The sequence below is a fragment of the Oenanthe melanoleuca genome, chromosome 13, assembly GCF_029582105.1.
Source record: "Oenanthe melanoleuca isolate GR-GAL-2019-014 chromosome 13, OMel1.0, whole genome shotgun sequence".
Classification (NCBI taxonomy): domain Eukaryota; kingdom Metazoa; phylum Chordata; class Aves; order Passeriformes; family Muscicapidae; genus Oenanthe; species Oenanthe melanoleuca.
Genome location: NC_079347.1, coordinates 4,502,412 through 4,524,592, shown reverse-complemented (window position 1 = coordinate 4,524,592; position 22,181 = coordinate 4,502,412). Strand labels below are relative to the sequence as shown.

The 22,181-nt window shown below is 52.0% G+C and overlaps 1 protein-coding gene across 1 annotated transcript in view; it reads right to left on the bottom strand.

Annotated features, from left to right (window-relative positions):
* STK10 (serine/threonine kinase 10) overlaps window positions 1-22,181 on the bottom strand; it is a 44,127-nt gene that overhangs the window by 6,611 nt on the left and 15,335 nt on the right. Inside the window, exons 3-12 of the mRNA XM_056502631.1 lie at window positions 14,807-14,855; window positions 12,832-12,981; window positions 11,797-11,869; window positions 11,049-11,243; window positions 9,213-9,294; window positions 7,951-8,079; window positions 6,361-7,068; window positions 4,411-4,541; window positions 2,458-2,581; window positions 1,108-1,287 (exon numbers count right to left, since the gene is read on the bottom strand). Of these exons, the coding sequence (XP_056358606.1) occupies window positions 1,108-1,287; window positions 2,458-2,581; window positions 4,411-4,541; window positions 6,361-7,068; window positions 7,951-8,079; window positions 9,213-9,294; window positions 11,049-11,243; window positions 11,797-11,869; window positions 12,832-12,981; window positions 14,807-14,855 (1,821 nt within the window). The remainder of the gene's footprint in view (window positions 1-1,107; window positions 1,288-2,457; window positions 2,582-4,410; window positions 4,542-6,360; window positions 7,069-7,950; window positions 8,080-9,212; window positions 9,295-11,048; window positions 11,244-11,796; window positions 11,870-12,831; window positions 12,982-14,806; window positions 14,856-22,181) is intronic.

The window sequence follows — 22,181 nt, the reverse complement described above, 5'->3', positions numbered from 1 at the left end:
AACCCCTTTCCTTGGAGCCAGCCCCTGTTTGTGGGATTAACCCCCTCCCTTGCAGCCAGCCCCTCTTTTACCTCCCTCTCGGGGGGATGAACCCCCTCCCTTGCAGCCAGCCCCTCTTTGTGGGATGAACCCCCTCCTTTGGGAGCCAGCCCCACTTTTACCTCCCTCTCGGTGGGATGAACCCCTTTCCTTGGAGCCAGCCCCTCTTTGTGGGATTAACCCCTCCCTGGGAGGCAGCCCCTCTTTTACCTCCCTCTTGGTGGGATGAACCCCTCCCTTGCAGCCAGCCCCTCTTTTACCTCCCTCTTGGGGGGATGAACCCCTTTCCTGGGAGGCAGCCCCTCTTTTACCTCCCTCTTGGTGGGTTGAACCCCCTCCCTTGGGAGCCAGCCCCTCTTTTACCTCCCTCTTGGTGAGAGGAACCCCTTTCCTTGCAGCCAGCCCCACTTTTACCTCCCTCTTGGGGGGATGAACCCCTCCCGTGCAGCCAGCCCCACTTTTACCTCCCTCTTGGTGAGATGAACCCCTTTCCTGGGAGGCAGCCCCTCTTTTACCTCCCTCTCGGTGGGATGAACCCCTTTCCTTGGAGCCAGCCCCTCTTTGTGGGATTAACCCCCTCCCTTGCAGCCAGCCCCTCTTTTACCTCCCTCTTGGTGAGAGGAACCCCTTTCCTTGGAGCCAGCCCCTCTTTGTGGGATTAACCCCCTCCCTGGGAGGCAGCCCCTCTTTTACCTCCCTCTTGGGGGGATGAACCCCTCCCGTGCAGCCAGCCCCTCTTTTACCTCCCTCTTGGTGGGATGAACCCCTCCCTTGCAGCCAGCCCCTCTTTTACCTCCTCTTGGTGAGATGAACCCCTCCCGTGCAGCCAGCCCCTCTTTGTGGGATTAACCCCCTCCCTGGGAGGCAGCCCCTCTTTTACCTCCTCTTGGTGGGATGAACCCCTCCCTTGCAGCCAGCCCCTCTTTTACCTCCCTCTCGGTGGGATGAACCCCTTTCCTGGGAGCCAGCCCCTCTTTTACCTCCCTCTCGGGGGGATGAACCCCCTCCCTTGCAGCCAGCCCCTCTTTGTGGGATGAACCCCTCCCTTGCAGCCAGCCCCTCGTTTACCTCCCTCTTCATGTGGCGGAGCTGCTCCAGGAAGCGGCCGTGCTGGCGCTCCTGCTCCAGCTGGATGCGCTTGGCCTCCTGCCGCCGGCGCAGGGCGTGCTCCTGCTCCAGCCGCTCGATCTGCTGCTTCTGACCCCGCTCCAGGCTCTCCAGCTCCGCCTCGTAGAACTTCTTCTTGGCCTGCAACGGCAAACGGCTCAGCATCGCTCGGCTGCCTGCACGGAGCTTAGAGGGGAAGGGGAAAGAGAGGGAAAGGGAAAGGGAAAGGGAAAGGGAAAGGGAAAGGGAAAGGGAAAGGGAAAGGGAAAGGGAAAGGGAAGAGAAGAGAAGAGAAGAGAAGAGAAGAGAAGAGAAGAGAAGAGAAGAGAAGAGAAGAGAAGAGAAGAGAAGAGAAGAGAAGAGAAGAGAAGAGAAGAGAAGAGAAGAGAAGAGAAGAGAAGAGAAGAGAAGAGAAGAGAAGAGAAGAGAAGAGAAGAGAAGAGAAGAGAAGAGAAGAGAGAAGAGAAGGAAGTAAAAAGAGAAAGAGAAGTTAAAAGAGAAAGAGAAAAAGAAAGAGAGAAAGAGAAGGAAAAGGATTGTTCCTGCTTGGATTGAGCCTCTTTTCAGAGGAGGGAAACTTCTAGTCAACACCTCACAAAGTTTGAAGCTCTGTGCTCCAACAGGCCATGAAAGAAGAAGACCTTTAAGGTCCTTTCCAACTCAAACCATTCTCTGCTTTGCAGCCTCTCGAAAGTTCAAAAAGAAAAGTGAAAAGAGGAAAAAAAAAGGAAAAGAAAAGGGGTAGAGGGTTGTTTCTGCTTGGATAGAATCTCTTTACAGAGAGGGAAAATTTCCAACCAATGTCTCGCAAAGTTTGAAGCTCTGTGCTCCAACAGTGCCATGGAAGGAGAAGAACTTTAAGGTCCCTTCCAACCCAAACCATTCTGTCATTAACTACAATATTATTTTACTCCAACAGAAGGGAGCAAGTGTGTGAGCCCAGTTTATTCAATTTACACTCAAAGCCTTGCCAGGTTCCCTGCTGTCGCACTCAGGCCTTGCTGCTTCATTGAAAGGGTTGGTTTGTTGGTTTTTTTCTGTGAATTACAGCATCACTATAAACTCACAGTGGCCATGAACAGACATAGAAGAGATCATTAAAGAGAGAAAGTCCAGACCAACCCTTTCCCTGTGCAGCCAGTGCTTCCCAAGCTGCAGGGAGCTCAATGCCCACAGAACCTCCATCCTCCACCCACGCTTCAAATCCCAAAGGATTTGGGATTGTTGCAGCCTGCAGAGCATCCCCACGTGGGGCAGCTGCAGAGGAGCTGGATTCCCAGGGATTCCCAGGGGCTCTCCCTGCCCTCCTACCATCATCTCCTGCTCGAAGCGCCGCAGCATCTGCTCCAGCTGCAGCTGGTGCTTGCTGTTCAGCTGGGCCTGGTTCCTGTGCTCCTCCTTCTGCAGCAGCCGCAGCTCCCGCAGCTCCTGGCGCCTGCAGAGGGGCAGGGAGGGGCAGGGGAGCAGAAACCAGGGTCAGGCTGGCCAGAGATGGTCACATCCACGAGCAGGGCTTGGCAGCAGGGAGGGGGGGCTGCACCCATCATCCCAGAGATCCCATCCCATGTCCCTGATGTGCTCCAGGCTCTGGGACACCGTGGGGCTGCACCTCCACCATCCCAGAGATCCCATCCCATGTCCCTGATGTGCTCCAGGCTCTGGGACACCATGGGGCTGCATCTCCATCACCCCAGAGATCCCATCCCATGTCCCTGATGTGCTCCAGGCTCTGGGACACTGTGGGGCTGCACCTCCACCATCCCAGAGATCCCATCCCATGTCCCTGATGTGCTCCAGGCTCTGGGACACTGTGGGGCTGCACCTCCATCATCCCACAGATCCACTCCCAGCTCCCTGATGTGCTCCAGGCTCTGGGACACTGCAGGAAGCTCCTTTTTTCCAGCTGATGGTTTTTCCTTTGCCTCCCTCTGTTCCTGAGAATGAAGTATGAGCAGAGGAATTTGAGGAGAAAGAGATGGTGAGAACTTTTGCCTTTGAACAGCTTACCCCTAAAAGCAATACCCCCTGAGTTTGGCATGGCCCACAAACAGCTCTGGGAGGGCTGTGAAGGTGGGAAGGGTTTCACAATTTGCAGGTTTTCCCAGGTGGATGCAATTCATGAAAGTGAAGACACAAGAGAACTTTATTTTTCTCTGGGAAGAAATCCCTATAGCCAAACAAGAAGAATCTCCTCTCCCTACAGTAAACTGAAACAATTATTCAAGTGAAGGATTGTCTGAAGTGTCTCTGTATGTGGTTGTTAAAGTGTGAGAGGTGGGAGGGAGGAGTCTGGAAATCTTATCCTGAATTTATCTGTGTTGTTAATAAAGTTTTTCTTTATATCCTTTAAAGTTTTAAGCCTGCCTTGTTTTTGCTCCTAAATCCTATCTCACACCAGAAACTGAGTAATTTTTTTAAATTAAATTAAATTAATTTAATTGAATTTAAATTGGCAAACCTAAACTGAACCATCAGCTGGAAAACCATCAGCTCCCACAGGTAAGGCCCAGCTTCTCAAACAAACACCCCAAATTCCCCCTGTGCCAGCTGGGTTAGTGCTCCTGGTCCTCAAATCCCAAGCTGGGCTGCTCTGGCCTGGCCTCTCTGCTCTGTGTCCATTCTTATTCACAGCTGGGTGGCAAAAAGAGCAGTTTTCCCAAATTCTGACCCACCTCTGAGGACCTTGCATCCAGCTCACCAGTAAATGAGCTGTGCTAATGAGCTTTTACAAAATCAGATATTCAGGCTGAGGAATAAGGCAGGGACACAAAGTGTTTAGGAGAAATTATCCTCTCAGGGAATCCCCGAGGGAGCCTGGAATTGGGCATCAAATGAAACAATTTGTATTTTAATTATTTAAAGGGCCTTTTCATTTCAGTGCTAGAAACAGCAGCTCCTGTTTCTGAGAATAAGGCAGGGAGGTTTGAAAGTTGTGAGATCTGCAGAGGAGTCATCAAGGAGGGAGGATGCACCCATGAATGTTAAATAATGCTCCAGGAGTTTGCAACTCCTTTCTGTTAATGAAGTTTGAGGAGATCCGAGAACAAAAGGGAGAGGAACAACTTGAGAAGATTTCTGAGCTCCTTTCCACATTTTCACAGGCACCTGCAGCCCTGGGGACACATTGAGACATCCCCAGAGGACAGAGCCAGCCACAGCCTTGAGCTGAATCCCTCCTCCCCCTGTCCAGGGGGACAAGAGGACTCCAGGTGCCAGAGGGGAAATCCCTGCCCTCCCTCCCTCCATCCCAGTGCCCCCACTTGCCTGAGGAACCTCATTTCCTCATCCTTCTTCTCGTCCTCGCTGATGATCTTGGAGGTGGTGACGCTCACCTCCACGCCGTCCACCACGAACTTGCGGGTGCGCTTCAGGGTCTTCTTGTGCACCTGGGAGTCCTGGGGGCAGGGGAGGGGAGAGGGGATTGTGAGGCAGCTCCCCAGGGCTGCCACAGCGGGACTGCAGCCCTCAGAGCAACGGGAATGATGCTGCTCGTGGGGAATGTGCACAATGGATCCACACCGAGCAAAAACCGTCAGTGAATTTGGAGATCCAGCCTGGCTGCCGAAGCATGGAGCAGTGGGAAAGGAAAGGGAAAAAAGAGAAGGGAAGGGAAGGGAAGGGAAGGGAAGGGAAGGGAAGGGAAGGGAAGGGAAGGGAAGGGAAGGGAAGGGAAGGGAAGGGAAGGGAAGGGAAGGGAAGGGAAGGGAAGGGAAGGGAAGGGAAGGGAAGGGAAGGGAAGGGAAGGGAAGGGAAGGGAAGGGAAGGGAAGGGAAGGGAAGGGAAGGGAAGGGAAGGGAAGGGAAGAGAGAGAAGGGAAAGAGAAGAGAAAGAGACGAGAAGCAAGGCAAGGCAAGGAACCTGACCCACCTCCCTCAGACCCTTCCTCACCATGACCTCACATTGCTTACTCCCTAAAAAAACCCCCAAAAAAACTCCTTTTCCCTTCTAAAGGGCCAACTCAGAGAGCAAATCTACGTGTGGCATCATGTTCCTGCTCCTCAAGGAGACCAGGTGTCCTGGGAAAGGTTGTGAGGAGGAGGAAATTCCTGTGCAGGAGCATCACGTTTCCCATCATTAGGGACTGCAGGATCCCTAGGGATTAGGATCCATTAGGGATTAGGATCCCTCCTCTGGGGGATGCTGGCTCTCCAGCTCCCAGCAGGAGGAGGGGAAAGTTTTGCCAGGAAAGGTTTTTAGGCAGGTTTGTGTGCTGGGAAGTTCTCACTCATGCAGGCAACGTGACAAAGATCTTGTGCAACACATCCCTCTGCCCCCTCAGCTCACAGCATTGCTTCTCCTGGAGCTCAGCCAGTACCATTCCAGTCATTTTGCCTCTTCCTCTAAGCCTTGCTGACCTGGGCAGCTCCAGGTCAAGCATTCCCAGCCTCCAGGAAGTTTAGCAAAAGCCAAGAGGCCTGGGAGGTCTTTGTGCAGCCCCTGCTGACACAGACCAGAGACATGCAGGGCAGGCTGGGAAAACTGAGAGGCACAAGCCCAGATGAATGTTTTCCTGTGGCCAGATGTTCTGGGGAAGAGCAGCAGAGTGATGGGCTGTGGATAAATTTAGGAAATCCCATTTGGGGTTTTACACCTGAGCAAGGACAAGTGAGGCTCAAGTGTGGTTTCACACAAAATGGACACAAGACATCAGATTTCCCTGGATTTCAGTGCACAGAAAAGGACACAGCAGCTCCTCCAAGAGCTTCTCCCTCACCACAGGACATGCCACATCCCCTGTGTGCTGGTTTTACTTGGGGGTGGGTCTGAGAGGAGGAGCACAGGGCAAGAGGAGGGCTGTTTCTACTGGGGAGCTTTTTCTATGTGCTGCACCAAAACAGAAACTTTTCCCTCTAGAGTGAACTGAAATGATTATTTAAGTGGAAAACTGACTGAAGTGTTCTCTGTATGTTGCTGTTAAGAAATATAGGTGGGGGGGAAGAGGGAATGACCTGGAAATCTTATTCTGAATTTCTCAATTTTTTTTTGTGTTATAAATAAATCCCTTCTTTATACCCTTTTAAATTTTAAGCCTGCCTTGTCTTTGCTCCTAAATCCTATCTCTAAAAGAAACTGAATCTATTAAAATTGGCAAACCCAAATCAAACCAAGACACTCTGGCACAGCTCAACCCAGCTGGAAATGCTGTGCTGGGACAGACAACCTGGAAAACAAACCCTGGAGAGCTTTCCCTAGGGAAGGGCTCCTCCTCCTCACCTTGAGGGACATGGAGCCGCTCTCCCTGTTGAGGGACAGGTCAGCAGACAGGGAGATGCTCAGGTCCAGGCTCTCAGAGGCTGAAGTGCTGCCAGAATCTGAGTCCCTCTTGGAGTGGCCAGGGAAGGGTCCCAGGGGCTCCAGGGTTCCATTAGGCAGCTTCTCCTCACTCAGATTCTCCAGGAGAACACTTTCTGGTCGTTCTACTATGCTCTTCCTGTCCACCATGCTCTTCCTGTCCTCCATGCTCTTCATCTCCACCATGCTCTTCCTCTCCTCCATGCTCTTCCTCTCCTCCATGCTCTTTTTCTCCTCCATGCTCTTCTTCTCCTCCATGCTCTTCTTCTCCTCCATGCTCTTCTTCTCCTCCATGTTATTCCTCTCCTCCATGTTCTTCCTCTCCTCCATGCTCTTCCTCTCCTCCATGCTCTTCCTCTCCTCCCTGCCCAGCTCCTTGTTCCCCTCCGTTGAGTTCCCCAAATGTCCTGGCTGCAGGATGATGTCTGGCTTGTCCTGGGTGGGTTTTGTGGAGTGCTTGCTCTCCAGTTTGTCACTGCAGGTCTCTCTGTGGCTCTGGCCACCTGTGGTGTCCTTGCCAGTCCCCAGGGAGCCGTTCACAGCCTTGGGCAAGGAGGAGTCTGGAGGTTTCTCGCCATCAAAGCTCAGCTGGCTCGCCTCGGAGGGGTCCCTCTTGTGCTTCCCAGGGGGCTGCAGAGACAGGGAGGATGTTGGGGTCTGCCCAGCACTCAAACAACTGCAGGGCCCCTCTTCACAGCAAAGTCACCCTCAGCTAAAGATTTATTTATTTCCCTTTAGGACAGATGCTTCCATCTTTCCCCAGGTTTGTGGCCCCAAGGACGACAGATCCTGGGTGGAAGGAGGGAACAATGAGAGGAGCTGCACATCCCCAGGAGGCAGATGAGGAATTTGCACACCAAACTCCTTCTGCCCTTTGTGGCAGAGGAGGGAGGTGTAGACACGTCCCCAGGCAGCTCTGAGATGTTCAAAGAGCCAAGAAGATCTGCCCAGCTCCTCCTTGGGCTGCTGGTCCCTCCACATGCTGCCACTCCAGCTGCATCAGGGTTTATTTTCCCTTTTTTTCCTCCTTTTCCTTTTGTTTTTTAACCACTTTTCACACACCCCTCCTATGAGAGAGCACTGGGCCACCTCCAGCACCATCATTTCTCCACATCCTTGGCATCCACCAAAATCCAGCCCCTGCCTGGCCAAGCAGCCACGTCCCCTGAGGTGATGTGGCCCAGGAGAGTTTTTGGAGGCAGGAAAACCTGCCAGGCTCTTTCCCCAGCCCCAGCTCTGAGATGTTCAAAGAGCCAAGAAGATCTGCCCAGCTCCTCCTTGGGCTGCTGGTCCCTCCACATGCTGCCACTCCAGCTGCATCAGGGTTTATTTTTTAACCACTTTTCACACGCCCCTCCTATGACTGAGCACTGGGCCACCCCCAGCACCATCATTTCTGCACACCACCAAAATCCAGCCCCTGAAGCAGCCACCTCCCCTCCCCCTGATGCGGCCCAGGAGAGGTTTTGGAAAGCCTGGCAGGCCCTTTCCCCAGCACAGCTGCTCACCCACCGAGGCAGGCCCGGGATCCTCCTCTGCCTCCTCCCGGCTCTCCTCGATCTCCTCCATCACCTCGGCCTTGGCCTCGGCCACCAGCTCCCGCAGGGCCCTGTTGCTGCTGGCCCTGCTGACAAAGGGGTGCTGCAAACAGACACGGGGACAGCACGGTCACACCGGAGCCTTGCACAGACTGAGGGGGTTGAGTCCAGCCCCACGGGGATTTACCCCCAGAGGAATTCACAGAATTCACAGAATTCACAGGCTGAGGTTCAGGCCATGCTCAGCACAGAGATGCTCCTCAGAGATGCTTTATGGTAGCAGAACCCCCCCCAAAAAATGAAATGAAATGAAATAAAATAAAGTAAAATAAAAGGAAATAAAGCAAAATAAAGCAAAATGAAATTAAATAAATGAAATAAAATGAAATGAAATAAAATAAAATAAAATAAAATAAAATAAAATAAAATAAAATAAAATAAAATAAAATAAAATAAAATAAAATAAAATAAAATAAAATAAAATAAAATATAAAATGTAATATAAAAAATTAAAAATATAAAATATAATATAAAAGTAAAATAAAATATAAAAATAAAATAAAATAAAATAAGGTAAAGTAAGATAAAATAAAATGAAATAAATAAAATAAAATAAGATATAAAAATAAAAATGAAATGAAATAAAATAAAATAAAATAAGGTAAAGTAAAATAAAATAAATAAAATAAAATAAAATAAAATAAAATAAAATAAAATAAAATAAAATAAATAAAATAAAATAAAATAAAATAAGGTAAAATAAAATAAAATGCAGCACAGCACTAAAAGAAGGGGAGGTGTGCCCACAGAATGTCAGCAGGAGCAGTCTGCAGGAGCCCTGGGGGAAGCTGAGTTGGATGGGATGGAATCAGTGCTCACAGGGTGTGGGGTCACTTGCTGAGCTGCAGCAGAAGGCTGGGGAGTGCAGGGTCTGAGCAGCCAGCAGGGAACAGCAGCTTCCAGGCTGGCTGGGAGTTGGGAAGGGACAGGAGGAGAGGAATTGAGTTTCCATGGGGGCTGAGCAGGCACAGCCCCAGCTGGCTGCCACGTGGGCATTCCAGGCAGCAGGAGCTGTTCTCTTCCAGATGCTGCCCAGAGGGGCTCTGCAGCTCGCTCCACAAGGAAAAACATTGCTGGTCCTTTGTGGGGCATCTTGGTGGCTGACAAGTGCTCTGAGCTTTCTAAAGAGGAGAGGAACAGCCCTCAAGCAGCAGGGGTCCCGGCAGTGCTGCCTACCTGCAGCAGCTGGGCAGCGCTGGGCCGGCTCTCCGGGCTCTTGTCCAGCGCCTTCTTCAGGAAATCTCGGAACTCCGGGGACCTGGAAACAGCTGGGGCTGAGAAACCCACATGGCAGAGGGACCAGCCTGGTCCCCCAGCAGCTTCTGGCCAGCCTGCAACTGGCCACAGTCAGCATCGGCTCCCATGGAACCCTGTGCTCAGAAATTCTGATTATTCCCATGAGAGACAGCTACAGGGCTGGCTCAGGGACCAGGATTTGTCACCTGTGCTGGCAGCAGGAGGTGGGGACACAGCAGAGGGAGGCAGGAGCTGCTGGGGGACAGGGAGCCACCCCAGAGCCCCGGAGGGAAAGGGGGGCTGTGAAGGAGCAGCAGCCCCGTGGGAGGGCAGCCTCAGCCCGCAGAGAGCAGCTCAGAGCTCCAGAGCTGTGCCACTGCTGGCTCCACCCTGCTGTGACAATGACACCGACTGCTGGGACAACGCCGTGACTCAGTGCTCTGACAGCAAGCTGCTGCTGGCTGACCTGCAGCAGCTTTTATGCCTTACAGAAATAAATATAAATATAAATATAAATATAAATATAAATATAAATATAAATATAAATATAAATATAAATATAAATATAAATATAAATATAAATATAAATATAAATATAAATATAAATAAATATAAATAGAAATATAATAGAGATAGAAATAAATATATATACATATATATACACACACACACATATATTTATATATATATATATAAACATAAACTGGCTGGTTTTCTTTTACATGCAGAAGTGGCTTTCTAGATTTCAGGGAAAACAATTCTGCAGCTCTTGGCCATCTCAGCTTTAGAGAAAAATCTGCCTTTCATCCGCATGGGTTGTTCTGAGAACAGCCAAGGTTCTGGTTGTCAGAACTCCTGGATTTGGGGGTCAGTGGGTGAGGAGCAGCTGTCCCAGTGCTGCCTGTGAGCACAGTGTGAGCATCCTGCCCTCAGCCAGCAGCGCCTGCCCAGCCCCTTGCACACAGCTGGGCCTGGAACACGGCTCAGACCTGACCCAAATGAAAGAAAATGCAGAAAAGGGCTGGTTCTCCGTGTGTGTGAGCTGGGAGGCGCCCCCTTGTCTTGGGTTGCAATACAGGATGTGACAGAAATGTGAATTCTGTCCCATCTGGGTGGGGCAGTGCCCCTGATCTCCTGGCACACATTATCTGCTCATGGGCCATCTTTAAACCAGCTGGGCAATCATCTTTATCTTCCCACAGCCCATCCTCCCTCCAGGAGATATCTCCTGTTCATGGCCAGTGAGTCCCAGGGCATGACTGATAAAATTCCATCATCCCACTGGGAGATGCTCCAGCCAGGGGAGGAGCCAAGCCTTTCCTACCCAGATAAAAACTGAGATTTTGGACACCAAGGAACCTTCTTCCCACTGGATTCCAGAGGAAAACCAGACCTTTCCACATCATCCCTGGAGCTTCAGAGGAAACTGCACCTTCTCCAGGAGCACTGCTCCAGCTGAACCACATCTGCCCCTGCAGGAGGATGCAGCCACCATTGAATGGGACTGTGCCAACACCCTGACTGACTGACGGGTGTCAGCTTGGATTCTGACTCTGGCAGGGCTGGGATTGTTCTCTGTAATACTGCATTTCTATTTTCATTTTCCTAGTGAAGAACTGTTATTCCTATTCCCATATCTTTACCTGAGAGCCCCTTCATTTCAAAATTATAATTAGGAGGGAGGGGGTTTCCATTCTCCATTTCAAAGAGAAGCTCCTGCCTTTATGGGCAGACACCTGTCCCCCAAACCAGGACACCCCTGTGCTGTCCCCTCACCATTTAGAAGGACAGCTGAGTGTGGGTGGCTCTGACTTGGCAATCTTCAGCAGGACCCTCATGGGGTTCAGCTCGTGGTGGGGTGGCTCAATCTGGGCCATCTCGATCAGGGTGATGCCCAGGGACCAGATGTCAGCCTTGTAGTCGTAGGGAGTGTCCTTCATGGTCTCACACATCACCACCTCCGGGGCCATCCTGCAAGGGCACAGCCGGGCTGGGGTGACACAGCACGAGCCTGCCACCAGCACTTAAACCCCAAATCCTCCCCAGCGCTGCAGAAAACTCAGATTTTCCCTCCCAGCTCCTGGTTTCAGCAGCAGCAGCATCTTTTCCACGGGGTGCAAGCCCTCCCTCCTCCTCAGAGCAGCCCCTGCAGACCCCCAGGCCATTGACATCTGGCACAGATGTTGCTGCAGAGCAATTAATCCCTGCAATTCCACCCCTTCAGCAAACTGATTTAGAGGCTGATGTTCCTGGGGCAGGGACTCGTTCCCTTGTGCTTGGAGTTGCTTCAAAGCCACCCCAAGCCTGGAGCTCTTTGACCCCTCTGAGCTCCCACCCCACTGGGGCTCTGCTCAGGCACTGGAATGTGCAGAAAACAGCCAAAAATCCTCATTAAAATCCTCCCACCCTAAAGCACCACGGTCCAGCACACCCCAAAGCCACCAGAGCCAGCTCCAGAGCAAACCTGGTTTTTGGGAGCCAAGCCTTTTGTGAGCAGAGGGTTTCTCAGCAAGCAGGGACTCACCAGTAAGGGGTCCCAATGAAGGAATCTCGCTTCTGCAAGGTTTTCATGTTCTTGGCAGACACCCCAAAGTCAGCTGCAAAGGGCAGGAGTGTTAGAGGATGGAGGAAAACTGAAAAATCACCCAAGAGCACCTCAAGAATCACCAAAAAGGTGCTCAGGAATCACCCAAAACACCCCAAGAATCACACAAAGCACCTCGGGAATCACCCAAAAAACACCTCGGGAATCACCCAAAACAATTCAGGAATCACTCAAAAAACACTTCAGGAATTACCCAAAAAACCACCCCAGGAATCACCCAAAACAACACTTCAGAAAAATCCATGTGTTGTTACATCCCTCCACAGCAGATTTCAGCACTTATTTCCTAGCAAAACCCCCAATTTTAAAGCAGAAAAACCAAATTGCTGTTACATTCATTCAGAGCAGATTTCAGGATTTATTTCCTAGCAAAACCCCTGATTTTAGAGCAGAAAAACCAAATTTCTGTTCTGTTCCTTCTCTCCCCTCCATCCACTGCAAGGTGCCTCTCCCTGACCTCATCCCTTCTGAGCTGAATGAACAGAATTCAGCTGGTCAGAGCTGCAGAGGGCACTGAGCCCACTCCAGGTGGGTTTTGCTCTCCAGGAAATCCTGCTGTCACCAGCAGGTCACAGCCTGAGCTCAGTGTGTCAGATAAATCCAGATAAATCAGATTTAAAAAATCAGAGTGAGCTGGTGAAGGAACCCTTTGGCAATGCTGTCACCACCAAACCTGCTGTGAAGAACAGAGAAATTCTTCCAAATTCTTCCAGCCCTGCCAACTGGCACCCTGCACAGGATGCTCAGCAGGCCAAAAACGCACAGAAATCAGGTTCAGAGAGTTACACAAACCCAGGGAAGGAAAATCCACCAAGGGGCTGAGCCTGGCTGTGGCCTGAGGCTCCATTTGTGCTGCTCCATTTCCGTGCAGCAAACCCTTCTTGGGTAATTCCCCCCGTGCCAACCCAGGCAGGGACACCCCAGCTGTCCTGCTGGGTGTGGAGTGGGGCTCACCCAGCTTGATGTCCCCATCCTGGGTGAGCAGAACGTTCCCAGCCTTCAGGTCCCTGTGGATGATCCTCTTGCTGTGCAGGTAGTGCAGAGCTTCCAACATCTGGCGGCAGATCACCTGGATCTGGGGCTCAGTCAGGGCCCTGTCCAGCTCTGCAGGGAGGGACAAACAGCACAGGGACAAAGGGATGCTCAGCTGGGCAGCAGGGAGGGCACAGCAGAGCTGCTGTGGTGGTGGAAATCAGCTCGTTGAGGTGATTTATCCCCTAAGGCAGCACTTGCAGCAGAATTTCCACCTCCTGGAGCTGCTGGCTCACAGCTCCCCCCCGGGAATGAATGCTCAGCAGAAATGTTTGGGATGGGGTCTGAACTGCAAATCTGGGGAGACACAAGGTGCTGTGAGAGGAGAGAGGTGAAATGGGCTGCAGGACAGCAGGGTCAAACACAGCCATGAACATTCCTTCCCCAGGGAATTGGGGAATTATCCCTAGCCCCTAAACATCACACCAAAGGAACAAGACTGAAATGCTCAGCAGGGTTATCCCTGAGCTGCTGTTTTGGGTAGCACCATTCCCAGAGCTCAGGGAGTGTTTGGACACCCTCAGGCACGTGATGGGATTCCTGAGGCTGCCCTGAGCAGGGTCAGGAGCTGATTTTGTGTGTCCCTCCCAGCTCAGGATGTTCTGTGGTTCTGGGATCCTATTTCTGGTGCTGGTGTGACCTCCCTGCTGAGCTCTGCTGGCCTCCTCCAGCAGCCCAGAGTGACAGCCCTGCACCTCAGGGGGCTCATGGAGACACCCCAACACTGGGACAGATGTCCACAGCAAGGATCTTAACCTGGGGGTGCTGCCTCAGTCACCTTGTTCCTCCTTTCCTCACCAACATCTCCCTGCTCTGGGAAAATCTGATTATTTTCACCCTCCACGGAGCACCTGGTTTTGTACAGAAGATTTTGAAGGGCAACCCCCAGCTGCTGGTGGGGATGGGGAGGTGGAACAGGCAGCATTGAGCATTTCTGAAATTCTGGGATTTACCAACTCTGAATTTATTAATTCTGGGAGATCCCTGAGCTCCAGCTCCTCCTCAGCCTCCCTCAGGGGTCACAGAGCTGCAGCCAGGCCATTCTCTCATGGTTTTTATGCTGTTCTCCAGAAAGGAGCCACGAATGCTCAGCAGCATTTTTATGTCCCAAGAGATGGGTAAAACCCCAGGAAATTTTTCCTGCAGAGATTTGGAGCCACTTTAAAAAAGTTCCCTAAAGCAGGGACAAGGTTTAAGGGCTGAGTTAAAGATTATAATTTTGGTTCTTGGAAATAAAAAGAAAGCAAGGAAAGATGAGGGCTGACAAGGAATAACCCCCAGGGAGATGTGGCTGTGTCCCAGGGCTCCAGGCAGGCTGATGTCACCTCTGCTGTGCAGTGTCACCCCCAGTGCCACCCCCAGGCTCTTTTGGGGTGAAGCCACCCACCCCTGCTCCCAGCAGCTCTGTCTGTGTGGGAAGGAGGAGTTAAAAAAGGGGAGGCTGCTGCAAGGCTCAGCTTATCTGCCAAATGACTGATACCATATGGAGAAGTCAGCAAAAAGATCTGGGGAAATTCATCTTGACAGGCACCCAGCTCAAACATCCCAGGCCTGCTGTGGGATCCCAGTGCTCCCAGCAGACAAATATTTAAATTCAGCTTTGCCCTGCAGCCAGACTCTCCCTTCTCCCCATGCCTTGTGATCTGCTGATCCCAGCAGCACCTACACCACAAAAGGACCTTAAAGCAGCTCCAGAACTCCCCCAGGGCTGCCACACCTTCTGCTCAGGGCATGAAAATAGGCAAACTCCTGGGAGAGGAAGGGCAGCTGTGGTACCCATGCCTGCCATTTGTCTGAGGGTCCTGCCAGGAGCTGGAAATGCCCTGGGGGAGCTGGAAATGTCCTGGGGGAGCTGGAAATGTCCTGGTGGCATCACCCCGGGCAGAGTTGCACTCACCCAGCATCGTGGCATCCACGGCCCCACCAGGGCAGAACTCGATCATGATCTGGGGAACAAAGAGAGAATTAAGCCAGGCCGTGTCCCGCTGGTGAAAGGAAGGCAAAGGGACAGGAAAGGGTTCGATTCCTGCATGGCACAGCCGGGCTGCCCTGCCTAACGAGCCGTGGGGAGGGCTCTGCTGTCCTTAGGGCAGGTTTTTATTGTTTTTATTGTTTTCATCCCCCCACATTGCTCAGCAGGTCGTTGCTCTCTCGGTTTGAAGCTGTGCCAGTGACGAGGGTGAGCGCGTTGCCCAGATGTTGCCCAGATGTTGCTGCCTGCCCTGTCCCTGCCACCCCTCCCAGCGCCTCAGGGATGCAGATCCTCCCTCCTCACCTCTCACAGACCCAGCTGCCCCCAGTTCCCCTCTCCCCTCTGGGGCTGCTCACATAAACTGATTACAATTTCGAGCAGCCAGGGATTACGAGGGACAAGAGGTGCTTCACCTCTCCAAGCAGCTCTTCTCGCGGAGGTGGCCCAGGGCAGCATTCCAGAGTGGTGAGATGCCAGAGGTGACTCTGAGGACAGCCCTGAGCACTGTTTACCAAACCCATCCAGAGAGGGTCACGTTGCCCAGAGCAGCTCCAGGAGCTGAGCAGAGAAGGGTCAAACTCCCTGCTCGATCCTGCAGCTCCAGGAAAGGCACAGCCCACCCTCCAGGAAAGGCACAGCCCACCCTCCAGGAAAGGCACATCCCACCCTCCAGGAAAGGCACAGCCCACCCTCCAGGAAAGGCACATCCCACCCTCCAGGTGCTCTGCAGCTCCAGGAAAGGCACATCCCACCCTCCAGGAAAGGCACAGCCCACCCTCCAGGTGCTCTGCAGCTCCAGGAAAGGCACAGCCCACCCTCCAGGAAAGGCACATCCCACCCTCCAGGAAAGGCACAGCCCACCCTCCAGGTGCTCTGCAGCTCCAGGAAAGGCACATCCCACCCTCCGGGTGCTCTGCAGGGGCAGGGGAAGTGCAGCCATCACCTGGTGGGGACAGCTGCTCTGTTCTGGGGAGCAGGGATGCAGCAAAGCTGGAACTGCTCTGTGGGGATCAGCCCAGGTGCAAGGAGCCAGAGAGGGGACAAGCAGGTGACAAACACACGCAGGTGTGACAGAGGCACCATCAGAGGAGAATTTGAAACAGGCAGGTGGAGAGAAGCAGTTGGGAAGACAACTGAACCATCCCCAAACCAGAATCAATGCCCAAGGGATGGGGCCAGCACAGCATTAAGGGGACACATCAACACTTTTATTTTGTTGTTGAATGCCTTGAAGCAGAGCATCAGCAAATGGAAAGAAAGGAATTGTCTCCTGCCATGGTCCCCCAGGCAGAGAACTGCCCTGCACCCACTGAAACACTAATCTTAGAAAATTAGGATTTTAGTTACCTAGCTGAAAATAATTAAAGGTTAGAATAGAAGGAGGTAGTTATCTGAAACTTGAATAATTGATTGTCTCTCATTTCATGTTTGCTCAGCTGTGCTTACAATGAGAAAAGATGAAACTGGTGAGCAGATCCAAAGGAACATGGACAAAGCAACCAGAAACCTATTCTTTGAAAAACTGAACTATCCCCAGAAATCATTTATATTGCCATTGATAGAAAAAGTCAGGAGTTAAGAGTGAAGAAGACTCACCTTACTTCCACCTTTTAAGACCCCTCCCCACAAAAATGACCCCAGACTTAATTTAAGAAGTCAATCAATGCTCAATAGCCATTCAAGCTAATTACCACAGGAAGGATGGGAGGGGCTGTTATTATGAATATGGATTTGTTTGAATCCTTTGTCAATAAATAGATTCTGTGATCACCTGTGAATTTGCAGTGTGTATTAGAGGATTACCTCACTGAATAAACACACACTTTGTAACTTTAAATTAAAGTGAGAGAGTTAGACCAGCACTCTTATTTTGGGAAATCACCACTGTCACCCCAAACAGCTGCAGGAGTCATTCCAACCCTTTATTTTTGTGTTCCCCATCACATCCATCAGAGCAGACTAAAACCAGCAGTGGCCACCAGCCCTTCCTGGGCTCCTCAGAGCAAACCCCCCAAAATTCCAGCCAGGCAATGAGAGGATGAGGAGAGCCAGTCCCTCAAACAGACCCTGTGTGTTCATCCAGGCACAGCAGGCTGCAGCTGGGTGCTTTGGGAAGCACAGAAAACTTCCAAATGTGCATTTTCAACAAGCACAGAGAATAATTCTGGGTGTGGCCTGATGGTCCAAGCAGCTAAAAAAATAACGAGCTCGTTTCAGCCCAAAAAAAAATAAAAAAAATCCAATTTAAACAAACACAGCTGGCAATCTCCCAGATCATGCTCCAAGAACACTTCCTTCCAGGGGCAGGGCCAGCCTGGAGAGTTTGCCATGGAGGCAGAGGGGAGGCATCAACATCTGGAGGGATCAACATCTGTGTGTGAGCTGGGAGCACCCACAGCTCCTCTGTGCTGCTTGGGGAGCCCTGGGGGCTCAAACCTCCTGTTTCATGATCTCCTCTGCACAAAAAAATCCCAGGAATTTCCTCACCCGAGGCAGCTGGGGGGACACAGGGCTCCTGTGCCCCATCAGAGCTCCCACAAATCCACTATTGACATTTCAGTCCACTACAGCCAGCCCAAAACTCACTGCCAGCTCCATTTGTGGGTTCTTTGAGCAATATAACAGAGTGAGAGCCACAGGCAGAGCCCCCAGCCCCAAATCACAGCCCAGCCCCCAGCCAGGGGACTCACAGCAATCCCAGCTCCAAGGGATGCTCTGGCTGCTCACACACAGGGAATTTGGGCAGCTGGGTTCAAAGAGAAAGGAACTTGCTCTCACCACCTCTGAAAACCTTTGTGACAGTTTAAATAAAAAGAGTCATTTTCTCCTACATGTTTAATAAAACAAAAGTGCAGAGATCTGCATGCAGACACCACAAAAATCTTTTTTCAAAAATCCTTTGCAACGAGGCAACATCACATTTAAATTCAGAAGTCCACTCAAGTTGAGGGGCTTTGCTGGTCACCTCGATTTTCCCCATGGCTCATCTTAATCCTGTGCTAACCACAGCAGGATCTGGAGGCATCTGGGGTGTGACAAACCAGGACCAGCCTCTCCTGCCCAGGTACCCACGTTGGCAGCCAGACCCAGCTCCTGGGTGTGCCTGAATGCCTGGAACTTTCTGTACCAGCCCAAACAAAAACCACCCACAAAAAGCTTATCTCCAAAGATAATTTCACCAAACACTGCCCAGTCCCAAGGGTGGTTACCAGCTGGTGGCCCTGAGCAGGATTTGGCTCTTACTCACCTGGCTGGCACTCAGAGGGCAGCAGGGCAGAAAAGCCTCTGGCAGGCAGGAAGGGACAAGAAAACAGAGCCATGAGCTGGGAAAGCTCCTGCAGGGCTGGCCCTGGGTGCCAGGCACCTCCAGGGCCCCCAGGACAGAGCAGGGCACTGGAGGTGAGGGCAGCCTGCAGCTTCTCCTGGGACTTTGCTGCTGGTGGGGCCACAGAGGGGCTCCAGAGCTGCCAGGGATTCCTGCTGGGGTTTGTTTCCTGCTGAACTCTGTAGGCACAGGTGTGGTTATAGTGAAATATGATGGATGTCAGCAATGGGGAGTCTCACTGAGAAAGGGTTTAGACTCCTCTGTCCATCACTGAGGGGGAGAGTTGGAGCACATGGCACACAGGGGGAGATTGCAGGAGCTGGGATTGTCCAGGCTGCCTCTGGGGACATCTCAGATTTTGGGTTTTAACTGTGTTGATAAATTAATTTTAACTTGGGGGCTCCAGTGCAGGATCAGGAGCTGCACTGTGATGGTCCTTGTGGGATATTCTGTGATTCTGAGACCAGAACAGCATCCCCCAGCAGGCACAGGGCCCTGTCTGTGCCCCCAGCACCTCAGATCCCCCTGCAGGGTCAGAACTGCAGCAGAACCCAGCTGAGTCTGTGTGAACCACAGCATCCTGCTGCCACAGCCACCTCTGGGGCTGCTCTGTGCTGTCCTTGTCACCCACAGAGGAAAGAACCCCCCCAGCACAGCCACAGAGGGGCTGCAGAGAGAAGAAAAACAAACGTGATAAAGGAAACTCTGCACCTGCAGAGAGAGCTGGGTGGAAACGCTGCCAGGTTCCCTCCGTGCCACCCAGCACAGCTGGTCACCCCTTGGAGCTGGCACAAAGCTCCTGGGGCTCAGAAACTTCCATCTGGGTTTGGAGAGGGTGTGTCAGCCCAGCCCTGCTCCTGCAGCTGGTCCCTGGGCTGAGCTGGGATGGGGTGGGAGGCAGAGGAAGGACCAGGGGTGCCCAGCAGGGCTCTGCTGCCATCAGAGCCACCCCCAGGAGAAGCTTCTGGGGGACACAGCCACAGCCATTCCTCTCTGCTGGGAGTACAGGGGTGTGTTTAGGCACAGGAGCCACAGTGAGTGAGGGTCAGGAGGCACGTCCTTGATCTGAGTGACATCTGAACCCCAGCTCTGGTGGGTAACAGTGAGGCTGTGCTGCCCTGCTGGCTGCAGGAGGAGGCAGGATAAGGGACATGGGATCAGAGCTGGATCAGAACCTCCAGGAGCAGATCAGAGCTGGATCAGAACCTCCAGGAGCAGATCAGAACCTCCAGGAGCAGATCAGAACCGGATCAGAACCTCCAGGAGCAGATCAGAACCTCCAGGAGCAGATCAGAACCGGATCAGAACCTCCAGGAGCAGATCAGAACCTCCAGGAGCAGATCAGAGCTGGATCAGAACCTCCAGGAGCAGATCAGAACCTCCAGGAGCAGATCAGAACTGGCTCAGACCTTTTGGGAGCTGCTCCCCTCTCCCCTCAGAGCACTGGGGAGTGCAGGACCAGGTGAGGATTTGGGGAGCAGCACTTTGGCTTTTGAAGCCCCTCTGGTCAGACTCCTCTGCCCCCCCAGCTCTGCCTGAGCCTCCCCTTCATCTCCCCAGCCTGCCCTGCTCCCACCCAAGCCCAAGGACTCAGTTTACACCAGGCTCACATTCCTACACCCACCACCTGGCACCTTCACCCACACAGGCAGAAAACAGGGAGCACACTGTGCCAGCCTTGCTCAGAACCCACCCTGGGCTGCCCCAGAGCTGCTGCTGCTCTGTGCTGGGGGCTGAGCACAAAATCCTCCCCAGCCCCACTCCTAGAGCCCCACCACGACTAAAGGGACAGCCAGGGAGCTGCAAAAGCCACTCAGCAGCCACCAGAGAGGGCACAGAACAGCCCAGAAGCCACCAAAAGCCTCCCAGAGCAGCACAAATGTCAAAAGCTGGCCTGACATGGCAAATATGCTGTAGGTGGAAGTGAATAATTCCCTCTCTGTGAAGCTTGCCAACTTTCCCTCACGGACAAGGACACCATTCAGAGACTTTAAATATAATAAACCTTTTCTGCCTCATTTTCTGGACAAAATAACCTACAGAGAAAAATATTTGAAGTCAGAAATGAAAAAAAGGCTGTGGCCATAAGGGGTGGGGGGAGGAGGATGCAGGGCAGGAAACAAGGAACACAAAGTTTAGGGAGTTTCAGAGCAAGAAAACTTTATGGAGGAGCAAGTCAATACTCCTGGCAAAGTGCAGAGCTCCCTGCTGATCTGAAGGAAACTGGGGACAAGTTCTTCACATTTAAATCACTGCAAGATGACAAAATATTTCCTTGGACTGTCCCCCAGGGCTGGCAGAAATATTCCCATCCCTAGTGCAATTTTGGCAGAAACTAAAACTCCTTTGAGTTCAACCAAACAGTTTTGATGTTGCAAAAAGCATCTTTTGCTGTGAGTGGGATCCCTTTTCTCACCAGTTATCAGCACTGGGAGGTCACTGAGTTCACTTTTTGTTACAGGATGGGAAGCAAAACTCCAAGAATCATTTCAAATATAAATAGCAAAAAGGGAGAAGCTGCTGCTCCAGTGGGAAGATTCCCCAACCTCAAATGCCCCGAGTGTGTGTCAGCACCCAGAAGAGATGATGCATCTCAGAAGGGCAAAGCTCACTGGGAGAGCTGGAGTTTGACCCAGCACAAGTTTCCTGCTGGATTTCTGGAGTCAGCAGTTCCAGCCCAGCCCCAAAGCCTGGCCTGGCCACGAGCACAGTGCAGTGAAGGGCGAGTTTCCCACTCCTGCCTTCATCTCCCTAGAAAGAACCACTCATGCCCACCACCCCAAATTCCATCCCACAGCCTGGGTGCTGCTGAGCAGCTCAGGGAGGGTTTGAGGTCAGGGATCACTCCAGGCCATGAGCACTGCTAAAGGATCTCCCTCCCTCCCTCCAGTGACAACTTTCAGGCTCCATCTGAACCAGATGAAGTTTAAACCTGCAAGCTATCCCTCACTGCAGCTGGGTTTTTAAGGCACTGTCTCCTCTCCATGGGGAGTCCATAAATATTCCTTTCTATGCAAACACTGCTCCTTAGCATTCCCTTGGAGATCCAGCCAAGTGGGAACGTGGCTCATTGCAATTCAGTCCTAAACAAAGTTTTCAAGTGCTTTGAAAACTGATTTGCCTATGAGGCTTCTTGTCTGCTCTGCTTTTCTTTTCATGAAACTCTGGCCTCATGTTCTAACCCTGGACTGGGACTCAGCACCCAATTCCCAAGTGCCATTTTACCCCTGGGGAAACTTTAGGCAAATCCCTGTCTGTGCCTGGCCTCTCAGAGCCAGGATAATGACACCAGGTCTTTTATAAGGCATGGCAGGGTGTTCAGATGACAAGGCTGAGCAATCACAGGGAATTATCACAGCTTCAATAACCTCTTCATGCAACGTTATCCTGTGCAAAGGGTGGCAGACAAAGGTTTCTGTTCCCCTTTGGGCTGTCGTGTTGGTACCTGCAGGAGCACTCCTGAACTCAGCTGGGCTCTGGCAATTTGCCTGACACATAAATCATTTCGAGGGTTGCTAAAAAAATCATTCTGTTCCCCTCTGTTTTAAGGGAAAACCCCCCAGTTTTACCCAAAATAGGGTTTAGAGTGTCTTGCCAAGAGGCTGAATGCCAAAGCTCACAGCACAGAGAGGGCTCGTGGAACCTGCTGCCCATATTGCCAGGAGAGGATTTAAACCTCCAGGTCTCTGGGAATGGCCAGGGAGAAGGGATGGAGGATGTCACCCAGGGAGGGAGAAGGGACTGAGGATGTCACCCAGGCAGAGTAAAGGGTCAGAGGATGTCACCCAGGCAGGGAGAAGGGACTGAGGATGTCACCCAGGCAGAGTAAAGGGACAGAGGATGTCACCCAGGCAGGGAGAAGGGATGGAGGATGTCACCCAGGCAGGGAGAAGGGATGGAGGATGTCACCCAGGCAGGGAGAGGGGACAGAGGATGTCACCCAGGCAGGGAGAAGGGATGGAGGATGTCACCCAG